This window comes from Limulus polyphemus, unplaced genomic scaffold (assembly GCF_000517525.1).
Source record: "Limulus polyphemus unplaced genomic scaffold, Limulus_polyphemus-2.1.2 Scaffold2308, whole genome shotgun sequence".
NCBI lineage: Eukaryota > Metazoa > Arthropoda > Merostomata > Xiphosura > Limulidae > Limulus > Limulus polyphemus.
In genome coordinates this window covers 24890-44181 of record NW_013667918.1, presented here as the reverse complement: position 1 = coordinate 44181, position 19292 = coordinate 24890, and the positions used below count along the sequence as shown (strand labels likewise).

Genomic DNA, 19292 nt, shown 5'->3' with positions numbered 1-19292 from the left:
CAGCTCGAGTGTGATCTAGACGCCCTCTTTTTTAGTATAGATAAGCCTGGCAAAGAAAGCCAGCGGCAGATAGATGATTGAGTCACACAAATAGTATGCCCCGTAAGTAAAGTGTGTGAATCACTGTGATTTATAGTGTGTGTTATAAAAGTTGTTAAGTTTACAGTGACGAGCGACGTACTGACTGTGTATTAAACGTTTGTATCGAGGAAGAATAAACTGGGTTAATCAAGAAAGGACTTATATCGCTGAAGTTTCTCGGAAAGTATTTATACCAGAAATTAAAAAAACAAGTAGATACCAACAATATTAACTTATTACGTAGAATAAGAGGAATAAAATTGGTTCACGTGTATATATGTTAAGGAGAGGGAATGAAAATATATTTTGCAAATCTGTTGAGTAACACAAAACGTAAATTATGTTGTATTTAACATAGTCATAGAAAAAGCAATTTTCAGTCATGGAACTTTATTATGCCCAAGGTGTTACTAGTCCTGTAGGCCTTTATGAACGACCTTTGAAATAACTTATGATGCAGCCATAGATACAGAAACAGACATGATTCAATAAAACTCGCCCAGCCTTAGGCCTAACAGCAGGGGATTGGACAAGAAGTAGCGTAATAATTACGAAAGAAAACAACGACAAAAGTTCAGGGTGATTAACATTATCATAGCAGTGAGTTTTCTTGTATGGAGTATAAAACGTTCCCCGCCCTTCACAGATACCAATCACAGTTCGCAGCTATTTTCAAGCTCTAATAAATAATGTGCAGTTGCTACAGTATATTGCAGGAAGGAAAACACAGTAAGTTCTATTGTGTCCCGATTGTTAATTGTCGAACAAAAATCGTAAGTAGTACCATAAATTGTTTGCCAGACAGATGTAGAAAAGTCTATATTGTTTTAGGGGGAATGTGGACTCTGACGTGATTGGCCAGTCTAGCATAGCTATTTTTCCGTGATCCTTAAAATATTGGCGTGAGAAACAATAAGAAGAAAGTAAGATAATATAACAATTACTTGGGTCTCTCAATGCTTTTTTAAAATGTCGACCATGGATGGATTTATAAGATTCATATTATTTTTAATAACCAGCTAATTATTTAAATACTGTTTCTAGCAAATCAGCACCACCCAAAATAATAGTTATTTTACGGAACAGTGCGAACATTTTATAAATCAACTGAAAATAGGTAAGTGCTATCTCTATCAACTTTAATTTCAAGATCATATTTTACATTATTATTAACAATAGCATTATTAAAATAACATGGACAAAACATCAGCAACTTCAAACTACGTGTATCAGAACGAACAAGCTGAGGTACCCTTCTTATCCGGGTTATGAACTTAATAAAATGTAGAGGTGGATGCTATGGCAAATAAAACAAAAATCCTAGCTTTCACATAATTTATTTATAGCATACTATTACAGTATTCATTATTATCTCACCAAAAATTTTGTATAAGCTTTTAGAACACAGTATGTATATACTTAAAACATGGTATACACTGTGCCATAGTCACGTGACTTTGTAGGAAGAGGTAGCGTCAAAGTGATGGCGGTAAGGGTGCTTTCTGTTATCAGTTCCATTCATCCAATCGTGGTAGTAATTTAGGTTAATATATATATGTCCTTCCACAGTGTTTCACGTGATTAATTAATTGACAGTCATTGGCCACAGAAGTGTCTTATGGGCCGAAGTTGAAATGTCACTGGTGGAAGTGGGTAAAACTCGAAAAACGGCTCTTCATATCAGCCTTATGGTGGCTGTTGGAGTAGAAACTTCAGCCGAGTTTATTTATGTATTATTGCAACAGTGGCGGCCATCTTTTTTCATTACATTCATCCATTGAGAGTGCTAATGCACTCTCTGAGATATATAAGACGTTTGTGTGCCGTCTCTCCACAGTGTGTGCATGTTATGCTATAGAAAATTTAATCTATTTTTGGTGTGAGAACGTGGCGCCATATATAAATGAGTTAACTTACGTCAAAGATAATAAATGCTCAATAACAGCAATAATGGGGGGTGGAAGGGTTGTAAACCCTCATTAACATGCATCTTGTTCCAAACTATCATCCCACAAAGTTTGGTTGAGGTTGGCCCAGCGACGTAACAGTAGTTAGGTGACGGACAGAAAAACATACAGACAGATGTTTGTGCTTTTATATATATAGATAGATGAAACGATGGCAAAGGCCAATATTTTACATCAGTTGTTTTCCAATGAAATATAGAAATTTTTGCAAAACACTAAACATTGAATTACAAAGAATGAGAACATTACTTGTGTAAATACCGAGGTTTAATCGCACTTTATAAGAAAAACCATTCTTTTCCATTAAAACTACTTCCTTCATCATGGATTGCAGCAATAAAACCATAAAACTTGACCACATTTTCACAGACTTATTCATTGTACTTATACAATTAATTGAAAATTACGTTAAAGAAGATTAAAAAGCATAAAAATACGTTCTTTAAAGCTGCATCGAGAAATATAAAATGTATGTGACTAAATGGAATTGTTTGGGACATTTTTCTCACGAAAATAGCGTTGATTTCGAGATGTGCCTAAAAGCTTGTAAACTAGTGTCTACTAAAACAGCTATACAGTTCAGTTCTTTAACCAAAACCTTCATTTGGTTGATAAGTTGCTGCTCAGGTCTGACTTGGTGTGTAGTTTAGGAGCTCACTGCTGTCCTAAAAGCTCCGTATCGAAAGTTATTTTTCTTTCTATGAAAATCGATGTAGGATCCTTTCTTCGAAATGATGTATCCTTTGGTTCTACTTCTTTGAATAATCTTTTAACAATCTTGCTATATCTTTCTTTAGAAAGGGTTGTTACAAAAAATCATCCAATCATAAGTCTACACTGGTGACATTTAACACACGCTGTTGAATGATCCGGAATTCGCCATGAACCAAATATATTTACGCCAAACATGGTGCCAGTGGCGACTCTCAGCATTTACGGTTCACACGCCACTGCATTAGCATATGAAAATCGACCTTATAAAATACTTTGCGTATTGTGAGCATGAGTTTTACATAAGAACCTAAAGGACGTGTTGGAACATTACAACACACGCATTTTCAATGTTTTTAGAAAAATAAGCAATTTGTTTTAGTATACTGTACGGAAATCCGAGGAAATGTTAAGTTTCCATAACTTGGATATACCGTTCCTTCTTTTTATGTATAAAGTTCTCTACAACTTTTTAGTTTTCTCTCTCAAATTCTCAAGAAATAATTGTATTTTTAAATGATACATTTAAATTAACTGCTATTTAGCTAACAGACATTTCGTAATGGGTTTATACTTGTTAGCACTTAAGATTAATACAGCATGTTTTAATTTTTAAGAAATATTCAAAAAAATATCAGACAGAAAAACGGATTGATAAAAAAAAACAGATCGGAAGAAGGGGCTTTACACAGAGGAAAATCTATTACCTTGTTTAAGTCGGCTTCAGAAGAAAAACCCAAGCCGTAAACTGTTCCAGTTTTAGCATCAGACCACTGGCCAAACTTCTGGGACGTCTTCGTGAAAGTCATGTTACAGGCCACTGTGCTATTCACCACAGCCTGAAAATAAACACAACAGAATTCTAACAATCACATGAACTTTCAGATTACTTTTATTAACTGCGTTTTGATAATTGTATCTAAACTACATAAAATAATATTTAATAAAACTTGGATCCATGCCACACCTCACAGTTAAAACAAATGCAACAAAAATATTCAACAGCGTAGTAACCTAGGCCAGGCATGGCCCATTTTTAAAGTGCAAGACTGTGAATCATAGGGTTTACTTTCTACAATGAAGCTCTCAATCTCTCTCTATATAGTTTTCAAGAATATGTAGCACTGAAGCTACTAATTTATTCCTGTGAAATATTCGGCCAAAAAGCTGTTTAAAATACTAAAGATAAACGTGAAAACCAATCTGTTATTCGATTTACCACACGCCAGTGAGTTATGGAGGTTCCGGGAAATTCCACAATCTAATAATAGATCGGGATTCACATTTATCTTTATTACTCTAAATGGTGTATTTATGTCTAACAACTATCGACACTACAAATAAGTTGCTTTAGCTTGACCTTACATTGATATCAATTCTTCTGTATTGATTTTTTTTTTACTTTTTCCAATAAAATAACGTGCCTATACACAACTGTTATTATCTGTACATCAAATACAGTGGAGAAATATATGTTATTATTAGTAACAGCCCCTTCGGGTTTGATCATTCAGCCCAGCAGCAGCTGGTTTTATTATTCTACGTACGTCACAATTCAAAGTAATAACTGACAACCTCTGCCACATTTTACCTCAGCTGCAGTGGTTTTCTTTCTCTAAATTGACTTTTGTAAGTATAAAGATTGTTAAAATGATCGTGATTGGCGAATTGAATGTTAAGTCTATTTCATCGGCCAACTGTTTAGTAAAATTCAAGTATTTAGCTAGCCAATATAATAAAAACATAATGCGTTCATGTACAAGTTGTAGATTTATTAATCGGAAAACGAACTCCAGTGTTAGCATAAATCCATTAACTAGAGTTGACAGGCGCGAAATTACACAATTTGTGCCACTGAAGCCTACTTCAAGTCATCTTTGTCTATAACTTGAATGTGAATGTAGGTTTTCTTCTACCACCTCCTCCAGTTGTTTATGAATACATTTAATATAAAAACTGATACATATATTGATCATACGTGCATAAAAGATGAATAACAGTTTTTTTCCTCTGTCCTTATATTTTTATTTTCACCCTTAGAATTAATTTTATGGTGTTGAGTCCCTTTAAATTACTCTATCTCAATAATAATACTCTTTGAAGATTTTTTCATAATTCTTTGAGTCTTACTTCTCTAACTTTATCTTCTGAAACTAAGGTATAAATCTTTTGAGCTAAACATATTGGTATATTTAACTTGTATTAGGTGATGGATAAAAAATATAAATATCTATATGAATGGGTAGGTTTATAATAAATATTTGTAATCAATTCTCTCTCTAACTTTAACTAAAACATCCCGAAAGGGTAAAGTTTTATCACTTATCTCAAATGTGAATTATATACTTTTTTTACGTTATTTAAAAATTTTGTGCTTTTATCCTGATCGATAGCAGTATACGGTAATACTACATCCATAGTCGTTAAACTGTGATGAGGTTCTGTTTGTTTCGGTAATTTTTCAACAAAAGTTCTATCATCTTTGTAACTCTCTGCTTCTTATATAGATGGCTTTAAAATTATGTCCAAAATATCACTAAGTGGTTCTTAAGTTTATGTGTTCCACATCAACTTGTCGTCCTAAAATTTCTGAAGGATCTTTTTACAACCCCCCCCCCCCCAGTGGCACAATGGTATTTCTGCTGATTTCTAAAGCTAGAAACCGGGATTCGTTACCAGAGTTGGGCAGAGCACAGATAGCCCACGGTGTAGCTTTGTGTTTAACTTCAAACAAAGTAACAAACTTTTTACAATTAAACTGTTGAGTCAGTACCAAATGTTTTGTTTTATTTACAAGCATTAAAAAACGACTTGAAATATTATAAAAATGACTACTCTACACATTACATCATGTGTATATTATATTTATTTCCCACAAATTAAAACTCGGTTGTTTAATCAAATTAAGATCCTTCCGTTACACAATTGTGACAATTGTGAGGAAAGCTGTTTACCTGAAAGTACTACAACATCAAGAAAATTTATAAAATATTTTGCAAATCAAGTAAATACATTTCGTGTCTCTTAATGGAGATATTAGATTACAGACGCTAACGTCATGCCCCGTGGCATCGTTATACCCCATGGTCATCTTTTTAAATTTATATACAGTATGCTCCGAGGCAGTATGGGAATAATAATCGCCAAACTATGGCACTCGGTAGAAAATCCTCGGTAATCAGAAATGAAATAATTAATAAAAACGGAAGAAAAACTCCAGTTGCCACGGGGCATGGCGTAAAGGGTCATATTTATTATGAATTACTGAAGTTAACGACCATTACACGTTAACAGTGAGAAATAATGCAGAATATAACACACGAAAACTTACACAGGTTGTTCGAAAGGGGAAAATCTACAAAAGGACAACAACAACCACGTTAATAATATTGCTATTGAAGAACCAGATTTGGTGTCATGAAAAAAATAATAATAAAAACTGCCATTCCACCACCGTTAAAGTAATGCTTATGGTGGTGCCATCTATGAAGAAGCGTATTTAATATTTGTTTTAAAAAAAGGAATCAACAACGAAATAACAAGCATTAGTTTGGCTAACAAATGTTAACAGAATTTTGAAACAAACAGCTCGAAATGGGTCGTATTTCGCCTTTCCTCTCTTGATCCATAACTTCGTAATGTTTGTTTGTTTTGTTATCAAACATAACACATTGGGCTATCTGTGTTTTGCCCACCACGATTTTAAAAACCCGGTGTTTGGCTTTGTAAGCCTTCAGACTTATCGTTAAACCACTGGGAGGCGCTATTATAATGAAAGTTAACTGACTCATAATGAACTTACAAAACAGAAATTGACCAGAAGGTCCTTATAGTACTAACACAGAAACAGTGTCACACGTATCTTAGAAGCAGTAAGTTACAAACACGATATCAAGTGTATCACTATTATTGTGATAAGACGTAATCTATATTTACGAAAATTTTTCTAAATAAAGCGTTGCTCTATAAAATTATCACCTACAAGAAATACCCTAAATATTTAATTCCACTGCATTTACTCAAATCTGGTGTAGAGGACTTGAAAATGTAAACAACAGTGTAGATGAAATACTAACGTGAATGCAAACATGTGATAAGCCAAAGTTCAATGTAGAATCAAAATGTGCATATATATATATATATATATTTACTAATATATACTTAATAACTAATGTGACGTAAGGTTTATAATTTTTAACTTCAAAGCCCAGTATTTCAGCCTTAAGCCTAAATTGGATGCTTACTAAAAATATCGATATTTTTATATTTATATATCAACCATTCTGGTATTAAACAGTAATTTCCGACATGTTTACTAGAGCATGCGCAGTGTCAGAGTTGACGTAAGAGTACAAAAATACTGAGCTTTATTAAAATTGTTCCACAATCTACTGACAAAGAAAAAAAAATATTGTGTGTGTTGTTTAGATTTCTATATAAAAATACATATCATTAAATAAATATTAGTACGAAGACAAATTCAAAATGAACAGAAAAAATAGTACGTTAAAAAATTGAACGTAACAATGAATAAATTATTTTCTTAGTTATACTTTTGAACTTCTAGGTAGTTCATATGTTTTACTTTTTACCAATAGCTTAAAAATGATTTTTGATGCTAGTTGAAGGTTTATATACACTTACATCAATTTGCAGTTCACTGGTGTACTTTGTACTGTGAGAAACACGAATGTTTGAAACAATTTAAACATGACCATTACAGAATATAGCTGAAATGTTAAACACTGAAAGTCTGTGTTTTATAGAAGTTATTAATTATTTGCATACTTGATTCAGCTTTAAGCAATGAACTAAACGTGAAAAGTGACGCGGGTAAATATAAAGAATTTTAAAACAATATTAGTTTTGTTTGTTCTAGAATTTTTGCGTAAAACTACACAAGGACTATCTGCGCATAAACTTCCGTTATTTTGAACTGATAGGTAGACTTCAGGGAAGGTACTATAATCAACAGCGCAACCATCACTTAATTTTCTTCTGACCGACCAGTAAAATTTGATAGTTACTCTCTTATATAGCCCCTGCAGCCCCAATGTGCGGAACACGTTTTTTGCGCAGGGGGAACATTAACCATGAACCGTCGGATTCACACTCCGGGCCATCTAACCATTACGCTTATTGTGACGTTTTACCATACTAGTTAACATAAAAAATAACAATACGCGTTGCCAGTTTTGGCACTATACATCACTTGCAATTTACCTAACAACTAAAAAATAGCGTTTAATTGAAGTGTTAGCATACTTCAACCCAGGAAGCCTAGTATTGAACACGATGTAATTGCCTTCTTCGATTTGTTGTAAGTAACATGTTACAGAACACCACCAATCTTACAGCTATGTTTCCTAACAATGTATTTATTCTAAAAGGAATCATGTTTTTTTTTTTTTTGTTTATTAAGCACAAAGTTACGCAATAGAATATCTGGGCTGTGCCCATCGCTAGTATCGAAACCCAAATTTTAGTGTTACAATATCTCAGACTTATCACTGAGCCATCCGGGGGAGGGGGGCAAAAGGGGAAATCATGCTTACCTCAAGATAAGATAAACAAATAAAGCTCCAGTTGCTGTCAAACTGAAACATGCTGTTTGGTAACAAATACGAAAAAAATATTAATCAATAACGTTGAGCAATAGCCCCACAAACTTAAAAAGATTCACATGAACATCTATAAAACATCGTCTTACCATAAAAATGGCATGATACAAATGCACTGAGAAGCCAGTGATTTAAATACTATCGTGCAATGCGTAATCAAATATGATGTTTAAAAAACAATCAAAAAGGTAGGTAAGGATAGCACCGTATACAGAGAAGTTTTACATCGAAGCCGAAGAAGTTTCCATATAATACTTTTCCTGTTTATAGAAAAAAGATAAAAGTATAACTATTCATAATTATATGTCAGGATTTGCCAAACAGTTAAAGATAAATCAAAGTTTAAGTAGCGATTATGGGGTTGTCATACTTTAAAAACATTGATTGAAAAATGGCATCGAATGAAGCTTGTAACAAATGCACGTCATGTAAAGATGTTCGTAATGTAAGTGATGTGATAAATGATCTGAAGTTTATAATTTTTACTGAGTTGGATTCAAAAAGAAGCTTTTTGTAAATTTTCCAAACTAAGTAGATGCAAGTATTAGAGTACTGTATATATTTCCAGGCTACAAATACAAATATAGTGTAGGAGTTAAGCGTTCACAGGTTGTTAGGTGTGTTGGGTGCAACAAGTGGGTTTTATTTAGGAACTCTGGATTGGTATGTACTTTTAAGGAAGCTAAGTACTAGTGAAGATGTGCAATTTGTATGTAGAATTTGTAGGTTCGAAGATAAGTTGGAGGCTATCCTAATTAAAGTAGAGGCAATAGAAAGAGCGTAGACTGTAGGAAATGGCAACAGGATTTCAAGAGGAGCTTAAGCTTTTACATGTAAGGGATGCATCGGCTAACAATGACTTTCAGGATTTCAGCCCTTGGCTTGTACAGATAAGGAACTATTGGAGGGAAGAAAAACCAAATGGTCAGAGAAGGATGTGGATGATAAACTTAAGGGGATTATAGTTATAGGTGATTCCTTGACAAGACATGTGGATATGATAGTCTGTGAGGTAAGCAGGGAGAAAATAATTAGATTATGCTACCCAGGGGCACAGATGGAGGATATAACTGACAGAGCAAGAGATATAATAAAGGGGGCTAGCAATGATGTAGTTTTTATTATGCACTCAGGGGCTAATGATGTATGGAAAGGTAGGTCAGAGGAGCTAATTAATAAGTACAAGGGGTTGATAAAAGCACTTAAAGAAAAAGACCATAACTGTGTCAGGGATACTGCCGAGAATTAAATGTGGGGATGAAATTATAATTAGGTCTCTAGGGCTAAATGTTAGGCTTAGGTAAATATGTAATAATGGACAGATTGGCTGGTTGAACTTGTGGGATCAGTTCAATGGGAAAAGGGAGCTTTTTGAAATGGATGGATTACATTTTAAAGGGGTAATGTCTGGCTTGTTTGCAATGGCTATTAAATCAGATGTAAGGGAAGATTTAAACTAGGACTAGATAGTGGTGAGGACCAGGAAAAACTAAATGCAAAAAGAATAAGATGTCAAGAAAAGTTTAGCATAGGAACTGAGTATAGCAGTAGTTATAATAATAGACTTAATTATTACTATTATAATACTAGAAGAAATAAAAATAGATGACTTTAGGACACTGGTAGGAATGGAAGATTTTAATATAATGGGAAAAACTGAAACATGGTTAAATGTAGATAATTTTGATGACAGAAATTGCTTTGAAATATAGAGTTATAGGTTATTAAGTAGGGATAGAGTACTAAAGATGGGTGGCTTTATATGTAAAATGTGAGTTACACCCTGTTGAAGTTGAGAATATCAAAGATAATAGCAAGGAGATGGAATCCATTTGAGTTTCTATTAGAGGATATATAGGGAAAGGGTTTTAGTGGGAATTTGTTACAGACCAACCAGATAATACTGATGAAATTAGTGAGAAACTTTACTGTGAAATTAAGATTTCAGCTGTTAATGAGGTCATAATCATGGGCGATTTTAATTTCATGCATATAGATTGGGAAATGCTAGAGTCAAATCCTGAGGGAGAAAGGTTTTTGGAAATTGTTCAATATGGTTTTCTTCACCAATTAGTCAAGGAACCTACTAGAAACAGTGTTATTTTAGATTTATTGTTAACTTCTAATATAGAAATTGTTGAAAAGTTGGAAATTGGGGAACATCTTGATGCAAGTGATCATTGCTGTATTAGGTTAGATGATTTGCTGCATACATAGATCAGGAATAATGATATTTTGGTTACAAATTTTACAAAAGCAAATTTTAAGGGGATGCGACAAGAATTATTTGTTGTGAATTGAACAGCTGAGTTACCAGGAAGACACTGATCAAATGTGGACAATTTTTAAACATTCAAAATAAACATATTTCTTATAGAAAGAAAAGGGTGGTTGCAAGTAAAAAAAACCAGGTTGGCTCACAAAGGGCATAAGAAATAAAATTAAAGAAAAGCATCACAAATTTAAGAAGTTTAAATAGAATGGTATGATGAGAGATTTAGAAGATTACAGATGATCAAGAAGGTTGGCTAAACATGAAGTTAGGACATAAAAAAAAAAGGTTGGTGGAAAATGTAAACATTAACAGTGAGGATTTATTTTAATACATTAAGGGTAAAAAAATGTTAGGATGGGAGTAGAACCCCTGAAGGATAATAAAGGAAGGCTCGTTTCTAATGATTATGAGACAGTCAGGTTATTAAATTCTGCTTTTTCTTAAATTTTTAGTAGTGAAGATTTAAATAGTATTCCTCATCTTGCACAGTTGATAGATGGAAAAAAGGTCGAACAAGATGATTCCATTAATTCTACGCTTGTTAAGAAAAATTCGGAAGTTTAAAGAACGATAAGGCTCATGGGCCAGATAATATATGCTCAAGAGTTTAGAAGGATGTTAAGGATTGGATACATCAGTGGGAGGGTGCCAAAGAATTGGAAGTTAACCAATGTCATTTCTATTTTCAATGGAAGTGAAAAAAAGTTTTCCAAAAAACTATAGACCTACTAGTCTTACATCAGTTGTGGGAAAAGTTTGGAAAGTCTGATAAAAAATGCTTTGCAAAGTCATTTAGTAAAGCTTAAAATTTTATTGGTTAGTCAACATGGTTTCACTAAGGGAAAATCTTGCTTTACAAATCTTATTACATTCCTTGAAAAGGTTACTGCTTATGTAGATGAGGGTAAAGGTGTATATTTGGTGTATGTGGATTTTCAGAAAGCATTTGACAAGGTGTAACATAAAAGGTTTCTAAAAATTATCTCTTTAGGTGTGGGATAAGTTACCTAATTGGATAGAAGAGTAGCTGGATAAAGGAAAGCAAATGGTTGTTATAAATGAAATTCAGTCAAACTGGATTAATGTCACAAATGAGGTACCTCAGGGCAAATTCTTAGGATATTTGCTTTTTTTATTTACATCAATGACATAGATGAAGAAATGGTCAACAAGTTACTTAAAGTTGCCGATGATATTAAGGTCTTTGGTGTTGCTAGATGTGAAGAGGATGCTACTGCTTTACAAAAGGATTTAGATCATTTAGTGAGTTTGGCAAATAAATGACAGATGGGTTCAAATTATAATAAATGCATGTGGGTTGTCATAATTTGAATGGGAATGATATTAAAGAAAGAGATCTTGGGGACTAGGAGTTACAAATAAAAATTTTGGCAAGTCATTTTCAGCTAAGACAGCGGATGTTGTGGGGCAGTAAATTTAAGCGAGTTTAAGAGAAAGCTTGATAACTACATGAATGATAAAGGCTGGCTTTAAGATTAAAAAAAATATTTATTTAATAGTTTAGTTTAAGAGGAGGGGACAGCCGAGATGGAACAATAGGTCCCTTGTTGTCCCTAAATATTATGTTATGTTAAGTGGAGATGCAACAAATGTCAATACAAAGACAGTCAATAGTATCAGTGACAGTGACTTAGACTTGAATAAGCCTACTTTAGATTCATTGTTGTTGCAACTTAAGGAAAATAAAAACGACACTACAATGAAAGCATCACTATCGGAAAGTGGAAGTTTTCATTCTTAAACATGTGATGAAATGTTAAGCCAAGTATAATTAATTCTTAAGGAATTAACAGAATATAAAAATAGAGGTCAAAAAATTAAAAATCGAAAAAAGTGCTGTTATCTATAGATATGTCAAACATCACATGTAGGTTGGATGAAATTAAACAATATAGTAACAAACAAAATCATGAAATATTTGTAGTACATGGAATAATTTGGGAAAACACAAATAATAGTTAAGAAGATAACTACTGCTTTAGATATTTCACTTGGACTTAACGATATAGAAGTATAACACAAAGTTGGGGGGAAAGATCAATTCAGAAAATACCCAACACTCATAATTGTAAGATAAAGCTGCAAATCCCTTCGAGAATGGTTTCTCCAATGTAAGAAGAAAAAAATGGAAATTAACAAGAAGATTCGGAGATTGTTAATAAATAACATAGCATTTATATAAATGAAAATTTATCACCAATTTTTTAAGAAATTTGTTATGGTTTAAGAATGGTAGAATCAATTTAAGGAAGGAGGAATCAATGAATCTTAACATTTTCCTAAACTGAAAACAGATTTTTCTCGACTCGTACTGCCCTCTATCGGAGAAGATTTTCAACGATTGCCAATAGCCTTTCACCTCCGCTTCTGGTATCCACATGTAAATGAGTGTGCAGCAGCTATCCACCAATAGGAGCGTGACACAACCTCTATTGTAACCAGCGCCCTCTCCATAGTTGCACTCGTTGAATACTTCGAGACTGGTCAGAAGAACTACACCAGATATCACCCGTGGAGAGACTGGGTGAGAAATGCGAGAGGATGTAAGTATTTGAAAATGCCCAATGCCACCAGGTTTTAGACTACAGATGCACCCCAGGTTTGCAGTCCCTCTTTTTACCGTCTGCTGGATGTCAATTCTGGACAGATCTGGTGTTGGTTGTAGCTGTACACAGCATATGTACAACCGGTGTCCTCCTCCAACCACGGCCTGGAAGAACCATATATAGGAGCTAGGAACTGGTAAGTGGTAAAAACTCCCATATTCCACTATAAGAAAGGACGGAAAATACGTTGGAGAGTCTGGAGGACCACATCACCAGAGACAGTGCAACAGGTGACCATGATACCCTATTTTGAAAAGCAGAACTACCACATCGATGGAGTCGATCAATCAACGCCTGGCAGCATCTGGAATTGTATGTCAGGTCCATGGTAGGAAGAGTCTCAACACCGTGGAGCATCAGAGGTGGGAATCCCTATCTGCTTTACTTATGTGTGTGTCCATGAGTGTATGGTCTGAAACGGAGATCTTTATAAAGCAAAATACCACAAGAGAGAACTACTAGTGGTCCTATGGAAAAACCCATCTCTTCAGTGTGTATAACCTAATCTTGTGGCGTAATTGTTTTGGTATAGATGACAATTGAATGGAGACATACAACCAACACTCGGAGACATCTGGAATTGTACATAAGGTCTGCAAGTAGGAAGATCGACAACGTAATTGACATCGAACATGGTCACAGCATGGACAGTGCAGATTAAAAAAAAAAGTATACCTGGTCAAATAGCACTCGCCACAATGGGAACCAAAACACACTAGCAAAAAGGCCCCTATAAATAAAGAAATAGCAAAAATATAGTAAAGAAAAACTAAGGCTTTTAGTATAAAGCAAAAACAAGCATGTATGTACAGAACTACTGCCAATCAAGAAGCGATTACCGAGTGCAAATGTGGAGAGGGAGCTGGTTACGATAGGGGGGTTGTGTCGCGCTCCTATTGGTAGAAAGCTGCTGCATAATAATTGACATGTGGATATGCAGAAGCAGGAGGTGGAAGGCTAGTGGCAAGTGTTGAAAAGTTTCGCCGATAGAGAGCAGTACTAATCGAGAAATCCTATTTTGTGAGAAAAGGCAAGATATTGTATCGGAAATAATTCTTGTAAGGAGTGAAAATGATATTCAAAAATTGTAAGTTAATATTTGATCATAGTCAATAACTTTACAACTTTAATAAAAAGGAAACAAAACTTTGTATAATGGTTGATTACTTTGAGATAGGTTAAATTGTATTTAAAATAAGCTACTTCTGAAATCATGAATATAATACAGTGTATTTTATAAACGAAAATTATGTTATTAGTTGTAATTTTATCTTCAGTGATGATTAACAGTTAAATAGGTTTAATTTCATAGAAACAGATCCAGAAATAATAGACTATATTGATATTGATGAAATTGAACAAAAAATAAGTGACTTTTCTGGTTTCTTAGCATATTATATAAATGCTAGAAGTTTAAAAATAATATGGAAGAAATTGTTTGTGAAATACAGTATATATACATTGTGATTTTAATTGTTTGGTATTTGTAAAAAGTTGGCTTAAAATTTATGATATAATGTCAGAAATTTATTTCCCTTTTTTAATAGGCGAAACAGAAGAAGTGGTAGAATGGTAGTCTGTATTAAAGAATAAATCTATTTTAATGGTTTTGAAATGCTTTTAATAATGAATGTAAATACTGAATTTATAGTCCAACAAATTGACAACTACTGCTTGGGTTGTCTGTACAGGCCACCTGAAGGTGATATGAAAATATTTATGGGCACATTTGTGAACATTTTAATTATGTTAAATAAGAATCATTCTTCATATATTATAGTGAGAGATTTTAATATTAAAAATTAGAAAATTAATATAGTGCTGTAAATTGGGATATGTTATAAGGAATCTAGGATTTAAATAAAACAAATTAATATTTTAAAAACAATATTGGAGTCATTATAACAATGTTTATTTGAAATTACAAGAAATGTAGTACATAAAACAGGAGTTAGAATTAATAAGAGTAAGCAATGGATGAATAAATATTAAAAATAATGTTACAAAAAATAAATTGGCTAATAAAGCCAAACTTTCTGTTAGCACTAATGGTAAAATTAATTATACTATATATATATATATGGAAATAAATTAACAACTATAATTAGAAATATAAAAGAAATTATTATGACAATATCCTTCTATATCAGTATGATATTAACAGTAAATGGTATTGTATTAATAAGATCTCTATATTTAAAGCACAAATATCTGTGTGTCTATTTGTTTTGGTTTTTTATCTAACTACTCCTAGGCCACTGGGCCAATCTCAACCAAATTTTCTGGGATAATAGTTTGGAACAAGTGACATATTAATGGGGAGTTCACAACCCCTTCACCCCAATTATTGATTTTATCGAGCATTTATTATCTATGACGTAAAATAACGTTAACTACATTCATAGATAGCACCTCGTTCTTACACCAAACAAACAAAAAAAAACATTAATTTTTTCTTCCCGGCTGAAACAATGGTATATCTTTGGACCTACAACGCTTAAATCAAGGATTCGATTCCCCTTGGTGGATACAGCAGATAGTACGATGTGGCTTTGCTATAAAAACACACACATAATACATTTTCAATAATACAACATATACACAGTGTGGGTAAGGACACACAAACGTCTTATATATGTCAGAGTGCACTAGCACTCCCTATGGAGGAGTGCAGTGAAACAAATTGCGGCTATTGCAATAATACATAAACTTTGATGAAGTTGATACGACAACAGCCACTGATATGAGGAGCCGTTTCTTGAGTTATACCCACTTCCTACTTTGACCCGTGACCTTACAAATTCTTCCCGTAAAACACATCTGCGACTAATTACCGTCAATTAAATAATAAAGCGAAACAGTGTGGAAGGACATTAATAGATGGGTGTTGCAAGCGGGTAACAGAAAGCACTGCTACCGAAACAAATTTGGCCGCTACCTCGTCGTACAAAGTCACCCTGACCATCGCATAGTGTATGCTATGTTTTAAGTATACACATAGTGAGTTCTTAAAGCTTATACAACACTTTTGATGAGATGATAACGAATACTGTAATAATATGTTATGTTACAAACAAATTGTGTGAAAGTTATGATTTTTACGTTATTTATCATAGCATCCACCCCCACATTATTTTAAGTTCATAACCCGGACATCGGACGGGTACCTCAGCTTCTATTAAATAAATTAACAGAAAAACAACCTATTCGTAACTTTGTTGTAAATAACGCTATTATAATTGATACTTTAACTATAACAAATGCATTTAATTCTTACTTTGTCAATGACATTGAACAGTTGGTGAAAGAAATTAACCACACCAGTAAGAAGTATGAATTTCAAAACTTTGTATATTTGTGTCACCAATATTTACAAATGAAATTATTATATAGTAAACAATTTAAAGAATACCAGTACAATTGGTTTTGATAATATTTCAGTAGAAGTTGTTAAAAAAATAATTCATCATATTGTTGTTCCCTCACAATACATATTGAAATTAAGTATTCAAAGTGAAACATTTCCTGGATCTTTGAAAAGGGCCAAAACTATACTGATATACAAAAAGGGTGATAAAAATCAAATTAGTAATCACAGGCTAACAGCAATGTTGAATCTTTTCCCAAAAATAATAGAAAAACTAATTCATAAAGGAATATGAGACATTATTGAGAAATATATTGATCTGTTATTTGAAAATCAGTATATGAACACATTATTCAAAATATGGAGAAGGATAACCTTACTATATCAGTGTTTTTAAGACTTATCTAAAGCATCTGATTGTGTTAATCGTAATATATTACTTAAAAATTATCATATGGGTATTAGGGATAAAATATATAGTTGGTTGAATAGTAATTTACAAAACAGAACCTCAGTAGTGAACGTAGATTATAAGCATTCAGGAGAATTATTAATAAAAGGAGTTTCTCGTGGCTCTTAAATTAATTACAAGAAACAGTTAACTTATCTGTTGAGAAGTTAAATTTTTGCCTCACTGATAATGATTTATATGTGAATCTTGTTAAAACTAATTTTCTTTTATATAATAAAATAAAGTTAGATATCATAATGAAATATATATATGCTCCACAGTGATGTATTTGCGCATATTTATTGATGATAAATTGGCATGAACATATTATACACGTTAGAACAACTGTGGCAAAATATAGAGGAGTAATAAACAAAGTAAAATACCAGGTTAATAAGGAATGTTTAATTAGGCCATATTACAGTTTTATATATCTCATTTAATATATGGAAGAATTTCTTGTCGAAATTCTTTTGAAAACAACTTGAATCTCTTGTTACTCTTACAAAAATAATTGTAAAAATAATTTTAGGTTTAAATTATAAAGATCCTGTTCATCAGTTTTCCATAAAATTAATATTAAACATTTACGAAATCAATAAATATCTGTTTGGGTATTTTTATGCACAAGATAAAATAATTAATATACTTAGATTTTTAAACCTATTCAAAAATAACAAAATGCATAGTTATGAAACAAGGATTAACACAAATTTCCATATACTACTGTTTAAAAAAATCAGTAAGTCAACAATCAATAAGTTATGTAGGAGTGAAAATATGGAATAAAATACCTAATGATACGATATCAAAAGGAAATAATGAAATTTAAGTTATACATTAAAAATATATATATTATGTGTTTAAATCTAAATTCTGAAATATAATAAAAACAATTTTGCATAAAGTTAATTAGTAGTATTTATAGTCAAATACCTTCATTAATTTACATACTTCTTAAGATTGGTTTTCTAGAGAATACAATCTGTCCGAGCCATTATTTAATTTATCTACTTCTTAATATTGATTTTCTAGGGGATACAATTCTATAAGTAATTGTTTGCATTTTTTACATATCTCCTCTTCAAATACTTGATTGTTTTACAATACTTTTTTTTTCAATTGTATTATAAATGTATTGTTATTGTTCTTCACATGATCATATTGGAAATGATACTAGTATATATAGATATAAAACGGATGATACGCTTGCTATTTTAGGTATATAATTATATTTGAGAGTAGGTTGGTAGAGATCCTGATGAGTAATAAAATCGAATGGGGTATACGCGCGCGCCCACGCTTGGTATTGCTGGTGCACAAAAATGTAGCTAATAAAAAGGAAACAAAGAAGTATAATAATAAAAATATTTTTATAAAGACAAGTAGGTATCGATATAACATAATATAGCTAATAAAACGGGGGGAAAACAACGTCTCATAGATTAATCTAATTTTTCCTAAAATAATTTCATAGCTTTTTTTGTTTTATTGTTGTTGTTATTTTTTGTTAAGTACAAAGTGCTATCTCTACTCTTCACACTGCGGGTATCGAAACCCGGTTTTTAAATTCTTGGACATACCGTGAGGGAGGCTTTGTTTGTGAGAGAGAAGAAAATGGAGGTTAAAGTTGCTAAAATGTGTGTCATTAGCAAGCGTCACTAGGGTTAACTTTATGTTCAGTTGATAGAGCATTCGCCTGGCAAAAGATAATTTCAAGGTTCAAGTCTGTTGAAGTAAACCAAAAACAAAACATAAGATTACTACAATAATAATGAAATGGCATTACAACTATTATGTCGATAAAAACTTCTTGAATTCTAGATTACATTAGCTGTCATTCAATCTATATTACAGCAATATATATAATTTTTACATGAACGGCTCATATTTTCGGCATTGTCATATTACAGAGAACTCTCGAAGACGTCGTCGAAAATTATGGAAAGTTTTAGTTATTCATTTTAATTCGAAGAGCTTTAACTTTATTTTTAGTCTGGCGCTTCAGCAAATGTTTTAATTTTCTTATTTCTCACAGACCTTTAACCGCTTAAAATAACGTAAATTGTGTTGTTTCTAAACTACATATACAGTAAGGATATATTGTAGGTATATGGTATATATACACAGCATGGTCACAAGTAAATAGACACCACCTTTTCAGAAAAAAAATGAAAAATTTCAGTCATATT

At 32.5% G+C, this 19292-nt stretch overlaps 1 protein-coding gene across 1 annotated transcript in view; it reads right to left on the bottom strand.

Annotated features, from left to right (window-relative positions):
- Window positions 1–19292, bottom strand: part of LOC106466578 (homer protein homolog 2-like) — a gene marked incomplete at its 5' end in the record, with an annotated part of 183483 nt that overhangs the window by 141634 nt on the left and 22557 nt on the right. The window contains one exon of the mRNA XM_022394610.1: window positions 3467–3598. Within this exon, the coding sequence (XP_022250318.1) occupies window positions 3467–3598 (132 nt within the window). The remainder of the gene's footprint in view (window positions 1–3466; window positions 3599–19292) is intronic.